Source organism: Falco punctatus (assembly GCF_963210335.1).
Source record: "Falco punctatus genome assembly, contig: scaffold_29, whole genome shotgun sequence".
Classification (NCBI taxonomy): domain Eukaryota; kingdom Metazoa; phylum Chordata; class Aves; order Falconiformes; family Falconidae; genus Falco; species Falco punctatus.
In genome coordinates this window covers 2,140,326-2,154,809 of record NW_027660164.1, presented here as the reverse complement: position 1 = coordinate 2,154,809, position 14,484 = coordinate 2,140,326, and the positions used below count along the sequence as shown (strand labels likewise).

The 14,484-nt window shown below is 48.1% G+C and overlaps 1 protein-coding gene across 5 annotated transcripts; it reads right to left on the bottom strand.

Moving 5' to 3' along the window:
* Nucleotides 1–3,568: 3,568 nt before the first annotated feature.
* LOC308057721 (endogenous retrovirus group K member 5 Gag polyprotein-like) lies at nt 3,569–9,423 on the bottom strand. 5 transcript variants are annotated; one of them, XM_080411776.1, is made up of 3 exons: nt 7,032–9,423; nt 6,862–6,935; nt 3,569–4,207 (listed from the first exon to the last, which is right to left on the bottom strand). In XM_080411776.1, the coding sequence occupies exon 1, from the start codon at nt 8,859–8,861 to the stop codon at nt 7,374–7,376; it is 1,488 nt and encodes a 495-aa protein (XP_080267902.1). In that variant the 5' UTR covers nt 8,862–9,423; the 3' UTR covers nt 3,569–4,207; nt 6,862–6,935; nt 7,032–7,373. The 5 variants fall into 5 exon arrangements, with proteins under 5 accessions (XP_080267902.1, XP_080267904.1, XP_080267900.1 ...); XM_080411778.1 differs by having other exon boundaries at nt 7,083–9,423; XM_080411774.1 differs by having other exon boundaries at nt 6,862–9,423.
* Between the last annotated feature and the right edge of the window lie 5,061 nt (nt 9,424–14,484).

The window sequence follows — 14,484 nt, the reverse complement described above, 5'->3', positions numbered from 1 at the left end:
GCAGCTGCAGGGCCTGGGACCTGCCTGGCTGGGCAGTGTCTGTGCAGAAAAGGCCCTGGTGGTGCTGGGGGACAGAAGGCAAAACACAATCCCAGCCCGTGACCTGGTAGCAGAGGCAGCCAGCAGTGCCCTGGAGCGTATGAAGAGGTGCCTTGCCAAGAGAGGGCGGGAAGTGATTGTGTGTCCCGTACTCATCGCTTGTCAGACCACCTGTCCGTGACTGTGTTCATTTTTGGGCCCTGACTGGGGAGGGAGCGGGGGAAGGGGCGGCTGGGTGGCTGCTGGGCTTTTGGCCAGAGACAAGCCACTACAGCCAGGAAGCTGTGTATGACTGGGAGTGAGTTCAGTGAAGGGTCACTGAGATGCTCAGGGGCTGGAACACTTTCCTGGGAGGGAAAACTGAGGGCAAGGGCCTTGTTCAGCCCGCACAAGGGAAGGACTCGGGAGCACCTGCCGGTCACAGTGAGGACGTTGACAGGAAGATGAATCCAGTCTTGGAACTGTGTTGTGTGACAGCAGTGTGATAGGCTGTCATCAGATGTGGAAATAAGGAGGTTCTTGTCCAGAGGTGATGCGATGATTTATCTCCAGAGCATGGGGTGCTTGAAGCTATAAACAAAACGGAAAAAAAGCTCTACTTGGAAGTTCTCTACTTCTTTGCTACAGCTGGGGGAGGTAGAGGAATCTCAGTGCTTTCTGGTTGCTGTGGAAGAATGAAGACCTCCATGAAAAGAGGTGAAGGTAATAGTTTTGCTTCCCACTTTCAGTTCTTGACACGCAGCAGCCTCATGTGCTTTTCCTTCCTCTCCTCCCAACAACTGACCAGTTGATGTCAATAAAGGAAGCAGAGAAGCCTGGACTTGGAGGGTCATAGTGTCATTTCATTGGACACCCAATTAAGAAAAAACCTGAGAAGTGAGCCTGCAAGGCCGAAGGAACAGGGTCCATGGACAGGCCAGGCTGTGCCTATGGTTGTGCCTGGAGACCCGCACACCTACAGCACAGGTTGTGCTGGGGCTGAATCTCCTGCCTGGCTTCAGTGGCCTCCTGGAGCCATGGAGAAAGCTTTGGGTGGAGGCCCCACATGAGGCTGGTCAGGGCCAGGAAGGCCTAGGGATGCTCTCAGGGCCCTGCCCCCATGGGATCCCACCTGCCAGTGCATTCAGCAGGCCAGGTTCTCCTTCCCTCCTTTCCTGGGCTACGCTCTGCTGCTCTCCTTCCACACATGCTTGGGCATCCCCTGATGCACCACACCACAACTGCACACTACTACAACCAAGGTGGCATAGCTCTTCACATCCCTGAGCATCTTGTCCTCTTTGGGGAGACACAGGTGCAGGTGAGCATCAGAGTGGGTGGCCTCTTTGGTCTGGGGAACTTGCCCACAACCCCTGGGCTCCTGGCATCCTGGCTTGCCTGTGCAGTGATCACCAAGGAGACTGATTCCCCCAGAAGAGCCAGGCTCTGTGATCCACAGGTTTCCTCAGGTCATTTCAAGAAGACGTTGTTCATGCCTCACCCTGACTGTATGACCTGTCGCTCTGTCCTGGCTCGGGCTGGCATGGAGTGCATGTTCTTCACAGCAGCCCTTCTGGTGCTGTGCTTTGCGTCTCTTCCTAAGGCAGCGCTGACCACACACCAGTGTTTTGGCCACCGCTGCAGAGCAATCACCAAGGCTTCTCTTTCTCACACTCTGCCTGCACTACAAGGAGACTGGTGGGACGCAAGAAGCTTGGGCAGCTGACCCCAAATGACCACAGGGATATTGCATATAAAAGGACATTGTGCTCATCAATAGCATCTCAGGGAAAGGAGGATGAAAAAAGAATGTTTGTGATCGTGGCATTAGTCTTCCCGTGTCACTGACAGATGTGCTGAAGAGCAGCTTTTCTGGAGATGGCTGAACCCCTGCCTGCCCATGGCAAGGAGTGAGCGAATTGCTCATGTTGCCCTCCTTGCACACACAACTTTTGCTTCTCCTGTTGAACTTTGTCCTGACCTGTGAGTTTTCTTCTGATCCTCACCCCCACCATGCTGGGCATGTAAGGGGTCAGTGAACAACTGAATCTGGGCATTTGGGTGCTGGACTGGGCCAAACCACAACTAATTCCTCCCAAAGTGCCACCCTGGCTGCTCTCCCCTTGATCCACACACAAGCTCCCACCTCACCCCTTGGCCCATCCACTAGAAGAGCTCCATCTGTCTGAGCTGCCCTGACATCACACAGAGCATCCCCCTCCCCTCATCTTTCCCGTAGGTCTCCCCTACAGACCTTGTGTCTCCATCCACCGCCAAAGGCATGGGAGCTGCCCTGCCCCTCCTCAGCGCTTACGGCACTGATGTCACAGCTCTGTGGTGGCACTGGGGGCTCCTGCTGCCCGTGCCCCAGGCGGTGGGCTCTGGGGCCCATGTGGGCTGCAGCACCTCAGGTGTGGCACCAGGGCCAAGGGCAGGCTTGTCACACGGACACCGGTACCCAGGGACGGGAGCCCTTGTGTGGGAGGGGTTTGCTGCCCAGCAGAGGATGCTGGAGCGGGTGGCAGGGGGCAGCAGAAGGATGAAGGAGGTTCCCACCACGAGAGCAAAGGCTGCAGTGGCCAAGGCCAGAGGGAAACAGGCCTGGGCTGCGCAGCCCTGGCAGGAGAGGGCTTTGCTCTCCCAGGTGACTCTGTAGCACCCTGTGGCCTGTGCCAGAGCTGAAGCTCATCTCCAAGATGGGCAAGATGCTGCTGCTGGTGCTGAGCAAGCCCCTGGGGGAGGCCAGCCCGTGATCCAGCCCTCCTGGGGCTATCCTGCTGGTGGCAGGCCGGCCAGAGAGCAGCTCTGCAGAGAAGGACCTTTGGGTGCCAGAGGACAAGCAGCTGAGCAGGAGCCATCGATGCACCCTCATGGCAAAGGCCAACAGCCCCCGGGCTGCATTAGGACAAGCATCGCTGGCCGATGGGGGGAGGTGATCTGCTGCGGGCATTCTGGGCGAGCGGGAGTCAGATTCAAATACTCGTAGAGTTCAAGATCTGATTCGTTTATTGTACAAACCAGGTACACTTTTATAAGGCACTCTATAAGCGTGTGATAATATGATTGGCTATCTTACAAGCGTATAATAATATGATTGGTTAACAATTGTTTATTGGCAAGATTTCTGTTTCTACTTTTTCAGGCACGTAGGCTCTTTTCTGTTGTTTCCCAGCTCCTCTTATCGCGTCCTGCTGGCCCTGGTTTTGTGCAAGCACCTGCAATTTGTTCCTCCCTCTTCATTCCACTGTTCTGATCGTGCCCTCGTCTTATTTCTTCAGTATTTTTCCACTTCCTTCAAAGTTCAGTATAATCATTCAATACAGCAAGAGCCCCAACACCTCCCCCTTTCTTTTTAAATACAGCATTAATACTGCGTTCCACACAGCTTTGGAAACATTGTAAAAGGCAAGGCACTAAAAGTAACAAAAGAATAACAAACAACAATATACTATGCAAAGCAGAAGCAAAAGCAATATTCATTAGGCCTATTCCTAAAAATAATGCCATCATTCACATTTACAATGATGTTGTATTATATGAGATTCAAAACTTTTTCTGATAATGCGAACCCAGAAGATGAGTTCGTTTCGATGTTCTGCTAAAAATATCTGTTTGAAGGCTTCATAAGATTGTAAGGCCTCGTTTATACCTGAAAAAGTAGGGGCATGTGTCCCAGTAAGAAGGGAAAAACCGCCGGAACCAAAACGTAGGATACTATACCGACAGGGTGGACACAGCCAAGAGTGTAAAGCCTTCCGCCTATATGCTCCAACCCTTTTACAATATCCACAATATAGAGTAACTGTTGAATTACAAGAAGTAGCACATATAGGACAAGAATTTTCTGTTTCTATCGGTCCTTGCCCAAAAAGATCCTGCAACGCACGCACGATACGGTCACAGTGTAACAAAGACAATTCACTGGAGGGTAATTGACATTGTATCTCCCGAGGTGACTGCTGCAAGATGGGCAGAATAATGTATGTTAACTTATCTACAAGCCGCTTTTCTTCATTTGGTCGTGGCGGTCGGAATAACCTTTCTCGATGCTGTGCCCACTGAGCCCACTGATCCCTCCTATTCATTTAGGAGTCAATCCTGTCGTAGTCACCCTGCTCTTTCTTTTCAGTGGGTCGGTTTTCAATCCACGGGCGAACCCATTTTGCCGGAATCCACTTGGTCACTGCCCCTGTGGAGATACATGCATAACCCCGACCCCACGTTAATAAATTATGAGGCCCTGACCAACAATTTGAGACAGGGTCAAATACCTGGACAACTATGTCACGATTCGAAAAATCGTTGGGATTGTTAGAAAAGTGATAGAAAATCGGCTGTTCAGTACATTCCGTTCTGGGATTCAACCAGTTCAGTACATAGCATGCTTTTGCCACTATTACATGAGGACTCCTCTCCCCCTCTTTTCGAAAAACAGACAGGTAATGTTTCAATGATTGATGGGCACGTTCAACAATTGCCTGACCACCAGAATTATTCGGAATTCCGGTAACGTGCTTCACCTGCCATTGCAGCAAAAAGGTCTTTATTCTGGCACTAAGATATGCAGGGGCATTATCTGTTTTTACCATATCTGGGCGGCCCAGCACAGCCATGGCTGACGTCCAATGCTGAATACAGGCAACAGCATTGGTAGATTTATGAGCAGTCGCCCAAATAGCTTTCGAGCAGGTATCAATTGTGACATGGACATATTTAAGTACTCCAAATGGGGTGAATTCTGTAACATCAGTTTGCCAGATTTGTCGAGGTTGTAACCCTCTAGGATTTGTACCTTCCTGTTGAAGAGGTGTTAACCTGGCACAATCAGGACAGGCCGCTATGACAGTCCTAGCGTCTTGACGACACAGACCAAACTGTTTTTGGAGAGACCGGGCAGATTGGTGAAAAAAGGCATGTGACTCTGTTGCTTGTTTTAGAGGAGAATTTTGTAATACTGGGGATGCCACCTGAGTGTCTATATAAGCATTACCTTCTGATAAGACACCAGGTAAATCCAGATGACTTCTGATATGCGTAATCCACCAAGGAAATTGTCTAAAATTTATTTCATTCCACATCTGAATAACTAGGGCCATAAGTCTGTCATTCGTAAAAGACCCTAAAAGGGAACGCGAAAGACGCGAAACTATTCCAACAACATATTTAGAATCACTTACAACATTAAGAGGGACATTGCGAAATTCCTGAAACACCATTAGCACTGCTCTTAATTCCAAAACTTGAACTGAACCTTCCATTTGTTCTATATGAGAAATCCAATTGTTCCTGTCATCCCTATAGGCATAGCCACACTTTTGAGTTTTGCTACTAGCGTCGGTAAAAACCGTAAGTGCATTTTTTATAGGATTTTGTTGCTGTAAAGATTTTTCCTCCAATACTAAGGAAGTTTTAAATAAGGGATGATTGGGATAATGATTATCTAATTGAATACCTAGGGTTGCCACTGCAAAACACTCAGAAATCTGAATCCACCAGTCAGCCAAGGACAAATTTTTCACAGGTAAAATAATTTTTTCAGGGTCACAGCCTGCGAGAGTACGCAAACGTTCTCGTGCCTTCAGCAATAACTGTCCTACTGCATCCGCTCTAGTAGTAACTGTGGCTTTTAAGGTGTTACTGTGGAAAACCCATTCTAACAGAATCATAGATCGATCAACGGGCAATTATGCTATTATAGCCACAATTTCTGTGTCTTGGTTATACACGAGTAGGGTAAATGGACAATTCAATAGTCGCCTGTCCACTCCAACATTTTGAATTTTCTGTGTAATTTTCTCTAGGGCTTTTTCAGCTTCAGGTGAAAGAGATCTGGGATCAGCGGGTGACGAGCCACCCTTCAATAATGCCAATAAAGGAGCCAAATCCATATTGGTAATTCCACAGAAAGTTCTTAACCATTGAATGTCTCCGACTAGTTTCTGGACATCGTTGACGTTTTTTATATTTGGGACACTAATAATTTTTTGTGGCTGGATTCTTGTTTCTGAGATGCGCAGACCAAGACAATTCCAGGGCGCTAGTTTTTGTACCTTTTCTTTTGCTATAACCAATCCAAAGGTACGCAGACTCTGTATAAGTTCCTGTTCTTTTTCAGGGGCTAGTGTGTGAGGGCTGGCTATTAAGAGATCATCCATATACTGATAGGTAATAAGGTTAGGATTATTCTCTCTCCAGGATTGTAAAGCTAAATCCACAAACCACTGACATATTGTTGGGGAGTTTTTCATACCCTGAGGTAGTACAACCCACTCATACCTTTTTGCTGGAGCGGCACGGTTTATAGCTGGTACTGTAAATGCAAATTTTCACAATCATCCTCATGCAGAGGAATAGTGAAAAAACAATCTTTTAAATCAATAATTAATAGGTCCCATTTTTGTGGTAACATAGTGGGAGAAGGCAGTCCAGGCTGAAGGGCACCCATGTCAACCATTTTTTCATTTATTGCTCTTAAATCATGTAATAATCTCCATTTTCCTGATTTCTTTTGAATTGTAAAAATGGGTGTATTCCATGGGCTAACAGAACGTCTGATGTGGCCTAAATCCAATTGTTCTTGGACTAATTCTTGAATGTGTTGCAGCTTCTCTTGAGGTAAGGGCCATTGATCAACCCATACGGGAGTTTCTGATTTCCATTTTAATTTTAAGGTTGGGCGAGAGCTGCTATCAATGGCCCCAATCAAAAATCTGTAGATATTCTCACTCCCCATTGGGAAAGTACATCTCTACCTAACAAGGACAAGGATGTGTGTAGGACATAAGGTTTTACCCATGCTTGATGTCCTTCTTGATCCGTGAAAAGAATGAAGTTTTTACTGACCTGTGTCAGACGACTTCCCCCAATGCCTGAAATGGTTGAACCCGCACTATCTAATTCCCACATGGTAGGCCAAACTGAAAAAGGAAGAACAGTAACATCAGCACCAGTATCAATCATCATTGAAACATTAGGAAGATTTACACCTTGTGGACCAGATATCTTAACATTACATTTTGGCCGCTCGGCACCAATAAGTTGACAAAAGGCAATGTTAGGCATACCCGTTGAGCCAAATGCACCTTGACCCCTGTCCTTTTCTCCTTTTTGAGGGACAGTAGCTTGGAATGGAATGAGCTGTGCAATAGTGCTTCCTGCTGGAATATGAACAGGTGGAGAAAAAACTTTTACCATAATTCCAATAGGTCCGGTATAATCGGCATCAATACAACCAGGAAGAACAAAAATCCCCTTTTTTGACGCAGAAGAGCGTCCTATAAGGAGTGCAGATAAACCATAACCCAAAGGACCACTAACTGTAGAAGGAAGTACATGTACCTTTTCATCAGTGATATTTACAGGTTCTGCCACGGCCAAATCGACTCCTGCGCTTCCTCTGGTGGCTGAATACAGCTCGCCGAGGCAGCCATGAAATTTGTTGGGTTCTGGGGATATTTCTTGGCCGCGTCCCTCAGAACGCGGCTGTTCCCGTTTCCCGGAACAAAGAGGGGTGTACCATCTTTTCTAAATTTTGAGCGACAATCGGCCGCTTTATGACCAAATTTTCGACAACGCAAACAATTTCCCTTCAACAGAGACTTTCCTCCTAGATTCTTTTTGCAGTCACGTTTAAAGTGACCTTCCTGTCCACATTGATAACATTTTGGCTTAGGACCCCGGTCCCCTCGGCCTTGTACCTTGTTGTTGTTTAGAGCTACTGCTAGAGCATTGGCATGTATTTTTGCCTTTTCCTCTTCCTCAACCAAAGGAGCCCTTGAGCATGCCTCTATCATTTGAGCGATGGATGCCCCAGGGGGTAAGGATGCTATAAGTTGCTTACAAGTGACATTTGCATTTTGTACAGCGATCTCTTTAGTCAACATAATCTTGAGATCTGGAGTGACGTTAGGAGCATTATCAATGGCGTCTCTTAACCTGTCAACAAAACTAAAAAAAGATTCATTAGGTTTCTGCAAGATTTTGGTATATGGTAAGGTTGGTGTATGCAATTGAGGTAACGCCAAGAAAGCTGCTAACCCAGCTTGTTTCGATTGTTGTAACACCCTGGTATGTAACGCTGCTTGTGCAGGTCCATCACGATAAGGACCTGCACCCATTAAGGCATCTAACGGCGCTACTCGTAAGGGATCTCCTTGTGGCAATTGAATGTTTTCTATAAGTTTCACCTCTAGATACTCCTGCCACTTTGCTAACCAAAGCATGAATGTTGTTGGAGACAGGATAAGCTCCATAACTGCTCTTAGGTCGGCCGGCACCAACTCAGTATACTTAATTAAGGCTGTTACTTGATTTCTCACTAATTTATTATTATGGCCATACTGCATTATAGCTTTTTGAATGCCCTGCACCAATTTCCAATCCAGGGGTTCCCATGTCGGCTGACCCTGTCGCAACACTACAGGGGCAGCTAATGGGGTAAACGAAAAATCCCCTTCTATGGTACAATTCTCTACCAGGCCCCTGTATCGCCTTCGAGGGTCAAAATTAGGGTCTATAGGTACCGCGCGCACATCTTGTTCAATTTTATCCCCCAGAGCCTCTAACCCCTCAATTATAGCCTTATGGGCACTTTTATACGCCTTTTTAACATCTTTCTTTTTAAAGTCCTTGTCGAGCCTCTCCATATGATGTAGTAGGTCGGACATCTTCTTTTCCTGCTGTCGCAGCTCTCTCCGTAGTGCCGAATAAGGCGTCGGTGCTGCCTCTTCATCACTACTGCAAAGACTGCCACTTTCGGGAGGTAAAGGAGGCAGATTGCCAAACAGTTCAGGCTCAGTCTCCATTTCCTCCCCTGGTGGAGCTGTGGGCTGTGTTATTCCCATCCCAGCAGTCTTACATCCAGTACTCGTAACTGCCGGTATTAATGTCTGTCTGCCGCTTGCCGTTTGTTCCTTTTCAGGACACCAGGGTGGCAATTCATCATCTAATCCCCACGCTATTCGTTCAGCAATAGTCAGTACTGGATAAGCTTTAGATGTATAATCGGGGGGGGGTTTTGCATGGAGGCTGCCCCTCTGGCTCTTCCTCCGACTGAGCGGCAGAATCGCCGGGAGACCGCACTGCAGCTTTAACAGCTGCAGCGACTTGTGCCTCGCCGTGTAACTGCGCGATCATACCCCGTACAGCCCGATACGTGCGAGCCAAAGTCTTTACCCCCTTAGTCCCGACTTGCACAGATTCCCATAAGTCCTCTCCCACTTTCTTCCATGTTTCAGTACTATATACATCTTGCGTAGAAGCAAGGAAACCACGGCGGCGACTCCAACATAGCAGATCAATTACTGCCTGCCGTGAGACTGGCGTTTCAGTTTTCTCTGCCAGTTTCATTAAACTGTCTACGATTGCTTTTTCCACCACTGATGCAGTGATCCCCATCCTGCTTAAGTTTCCTGACTCACCGGTCAGCCGTGCACGTTCCGCCTTTCTTCGGGCGCCCAGCTCTCTCTCCGCTGGCAGCAGGATCCTCGCCGGCTCCGCAGCTTGTAACACGATCCTTAATGAATCCTCCTGACTTTTTGACCGATCCACACGTCGGGGTCACACGATGCTGCGGGCATTCTGGGCGAGCGGGAGTCAGATTCAAATACTCATGGAGTTCAAGATCTGATCCGTTTATTGTACAAACCAAGTAACTTTTATAAGGCACTCTATAAGCGTGTGATAATATGAATGGCTATTTTACAAGCGTATAGTAATATGATTGGTTAACAATTGTTTATTGGCAAGATTTCTGTTTCTACTTTTTCAGGCACGTAGGCTCTTTTCTGTTGTTTCCAGCTCCTCTTATCGCGTCCTGCTGGCCCTGGTTTTGTGCAAGCACCTGCAATTTGTTCCTCCCTCTTCATTCCACTGTTCTGATCGTGCCCTCGTCTTATTTCTTCAGTATTTTTCCACTTCCTTCAAAGTTCAGTATAATCATTCAATACAGCAAGAGCCCCAACAGTGATCCTTCCCCTCCTCTCAGCACTGCTGAGGCCACATCTGGAGTGCCGTGACCAGGGCTGGGCTTCCCAGAGCAAGGGAGTTGTTGACCTACTTAAGCATGTTCTACAAATGGCCACCAAGCTGGTGAAGTGACTGGAGCATCTGTCAAAGGAAGAAAGCGTGAGAGACATGGACAGTTCCATTTGCAGAAGAAGAGCCTTTTGAAGGTCACATTAATGTAGATAAAACTCTATCTGAACCCAAGGAAATGATTTTGGACTCGGAGTGTGATCAATCACTGGAAATGATTGCCAGGAGCATTTGTGGAATGTCCATCCCCGGAGATATTCCAAACCCACCTAGGCAAGGTCATGAACAACCTGCTCAAGCTGAGCTTGCCTCATCTGAGGATTGTACTGGATGATCTCCAGACGTCCCTTCCAATCTTGATTCTCTGTCATTCTGGTATCATCAAAGAGTAAAGTAAGACAGAAAGAAATGTAATGCATATACCTTTGACCATAAAGATGGTGGGGTCCATAGAGAAACCAAGCTGGAGCAGAGGAAATGTGTGAGGAGCGAGGAGCAACAGAGATGTTCTGTGCCATGACCCCCTTTTCACTATCGCCCCTATGCAGGAGGGGGCCTGGAAATCAGGACCATAAGTAACAATCCGTTAGCTGAAAGGAACGTGCTCGAGCTTGTAGGCCACCAACCTTGGGAGGATGGCTACAAACCCTGGGAGGATAAGGAGGGTGAATAGATAACAACCAACAGGATGAGTCTGTCCTGGCTGAGAAAAGATAAGGAGATGAGGAACCGATGGTGCCAAGGGGAAGTAACACTTTGCTGTTAATTGATGAGTGTAAAAACTTGCTTAAATTGTCCTTTGTTTGTAGTTAACCAAACAGGGATTGCCTAGTATGTAATGCTTAGTTTTAAGAACCAATCTGTTTAAAGCATGCGGCCTCTGATAACATATATAAACTCGTGCTTCTGTACAATAAATCGGCATTTGCTTGCATCAAGCAGCATCCCGACTATCCATCGCAGCCAACTGGTGACCCCGACGTGATGGGTTTAGGAACCGCCAGGCTGAGCGGCAGGCTGCAAGTCCCACAGAACGTTGAATGAGCTGCTGAAAGGAAGCAGGAGCCGGCAAATGAAGTCCCTCTGGAATTGAGAGGTGAGCTGTGGGAAACATGGGAATCAAGTGTCTTCCACTATGAGAGTCTTCTAGTCAGATCCGGGAGCCCATGCCTCAATCTCCTCAAACGGTGACCCCTATGGTGGTGTTCCGAAGCCTTGGAAGAATAAGGACGGAAATGGTCGATAAAAAGGACAGCTCGTGGAAGAGGGCTGCGTTCCGGAGGAGACGGCTTGGCTGAACGATCGTCTTGCTGGCTGGACCAGGCAGACAACCTAAGCCGCGAGGATAACACCTGTATGCATCGAGACAGGTGAGCAGCCAAGAAACTTTAGAGACTTTAAAAGAAATGAAAGTGTTCAGCAGACAATTGTATGATGCTGCCGCAGAGGGGGACTCTGCATCAGGAATGCATTTAGCACCTTGGTGGCAAATTCCAACTACTCTTTGCCAAGTGTGGACGAATTCTACTAACGGTGCCAAACCAGAGGAAGCTGTAAATTCCACCGACAGCGAGACTCTTCTCAACACACCGTCAATGATGGCGATTCCGTCCACACCTCCTCTGCCCCCAAAGCTCCTGTCACTGATTGCAGCGACCCTCACAACACAGGACCAAGCACGGGAACAGGACAACTTGGACAATGATGCCATTGACACTGATAAACCTTTTGATCCAGGTCCTATAGATCTGGACAAGGAATTAACCCTTCCCCCCCCACCTCCCCCCACCCCCCACCACCTCTCCCATGACTGTACTTTCGGGGAGGGTGAAAAGGGGGTCTGAGGGATTGGTGGCAGGAATGCAAGTGGGAAACACTTAAGTGATGGGTTTTGGGAGTCGCTATGGCATGTTCAGTATTTTCTCGGATAAAGCAACCTCGAGAGTGGCAGCCTGTGCAATACGAGGCTGTTAAAGAGTTAAAGCAGTGCGGGAAGGGAGGATTCATAATACATTTGCTATGTGCCTTCTTGAAGCGGTGGCAGAGCCTTATACACTCACACTGCATGACTGGAAGTCATTGCTTTGTATGGTACTAACTCTGACACAATTTATGATGTGGTTATCTGATTTTTGTGAACTACGTGTAGTGGCCTTGATTGAAAACCTTAATTGGGGAATTGCTGTTAACTACGAGCAGTTGGCTGGAGAAAATAGTTGTGCCGATTCTGTGACCCAGGCAAGGTATCCCTGGGGCAACTATTTGCAAATGAAGGAGATGGCTATTAAGGCAGTCAGGATGCAGGAGGCTGGGCCAGCCTCTAGTGAGTCATTCGCCACAGTCTTGCAGGGTCCTAGAGAGTCATGTACTAACTTTATTGATCGGCTTCAGAATATTTTGCAACAAGTCGAACATCAGGAAGCTCAAGGGTTGCTTTTAAAACAACCAGCTATGATTGTGGGTAGCTGGCTAGCTGAAAAAGTTTACATAAACATAGTTTAGCTGGCTGGACAAAAATGCACTTCGCTCTCAGCTTATCTGAAGTAAAGCAAAATACGCTGTCTTTGGCTGTCCTTGTTACACAATAACAGGAAGATTTCGGTGGGAAAAGAATGTTGCAGGTGGGAACAGTAAACTACAGAAGAGAAACTAGGGGCGGGCTTGGTATTTAGGCAACTAACCAATAATGAGCTTAACTTTTGTAATATGTATGAGCTAATTATAACAAGGCATAAGAGGTGACTGTAAGGGACAATAAACGAAGTCTGCTGATCACTCATATTGAGTGACTGTGTCTTCCCTCCGTCGCGACAAATGGCGCCCGAACAGGGACCCTAGAGAGGGCTGAACCTGCGAGCCACGGTTCGACGGAGATTCGGGTACCGGTCCTGAAAGCAGCGCAGGAGGCGGCAGGGCACAGTCCCCGCGCCCGGGAGCACCTACAGAGGGTCCCGCCGGCCACGCGTCGCCGAAGTCTCGCAAAGGCTGCAACAGCGCTGACGAAGGTGTGGAGAGACAAGCGACGTATGATTTGCTCATATGCTTTTTAGAAAAGCGGAGCATTCGGGGCATAGATTGTAAAAAGGAATTACCAGGGTTATTAGCCTATGGGGTAGCGAGGGGTCATTTTGGGAATCCAGATACGGTTTTCGAGCATGCAGAGTGGCGTAATTATGGGGACACACTGTTTGCTGAAGTAATAGCCGACAATAAAACTGCCAAAAAACTGATGAAACTGTGGCAGGCTGTCACTAATGCCCTTTTGCAACATCGAGCCGAACAGAAAGCGGCTGCTGCTGCATCTGAGCGGCTGGGAGTTGCAAGCGGGACTGCAATAGCCACACGGCAGGGGGAATCGGCTTCACCCCCCCGACTGCCCGCTGCCTCCCTCGGTGCGTACGCTGACGGTTCAGCAGGGGGCTGCGGGAAGCTGGGACCAGTCGCCCCTCCCGTCGCCGCCCTCTTCGAATCCCTCAGCCCCTCCGTCGGGGAATGATAATGTAAGCGAGGAGCTAGACCGTAAAAACCCGGTAGAGAGTAGGGAATGTACGAATCCTTTTGCAGAATGTCTTCAGGTTGCCCAAAATAGACAAAAGGTCTGGAAGCAGATAGCAGACAGTGCTATGCTTGAGGGTGAACACGATTTTGCCGCGGGAATTGTGCATGAGGCTTTCCCAGTCACATATTCACAGCCAGATGCGCAGGGGAATATCATGGTTTCTCTCACTAACTTAGATTGGAAATTATTAACTCAGCTACGGGCTACAGTGAGTGAGTCAGGTTTAAAAGGGGAACCCACCAGACAAATGTTAGATTATCTTTGGGGAACTAATATCTTACTCCCGAGTGACATACACAGTATAATGAAGTTAATCTTGAGCCAACATCAGCAGCTTCTGTTTAACGCTCATTGGCAGGCTGCTTGTCAGGAATCGGTAGCAGTGGTTAGACAGCCAGGGGACCCACTGCATGGGGTTACTCTACAGGAGCTGATGGGTTTAGGGCCCTATTTTCGAACCGAAGCTCAGGCACTGATGGGACCGGATAAGGCAAAGGAAGCGATGAGGCTAGCTAGGCGAATGCTTGACCGTATAAAGGAGCCTGGGGGAATCCCTTCATATATGGGAATAAAGCAGGGAAGAGAGGAGCCATTTGGGTTATTTATTGATCGGGTAGCAAATGCCATACAGGCGGCTGGGGTGCAAGACTATCTCAAAGGCTCCATTTTAAAGCAGTGTGCCATACAGAATTGTAGCCCAGCCACACGTAACATCCTAGCTACGCTACCAGGGACATGGACCATAGAAGAAGCTTTGGAAAGAATGGCACAGGTGCCAGTCGGGCCCCAGGCTATGTTAGTCGAGGCAATAAAAGAACTAGGGAGTGCTTTAAAAGAACAGGCGCAGTCCACCCAAAGTCAGGTCTTGGCAG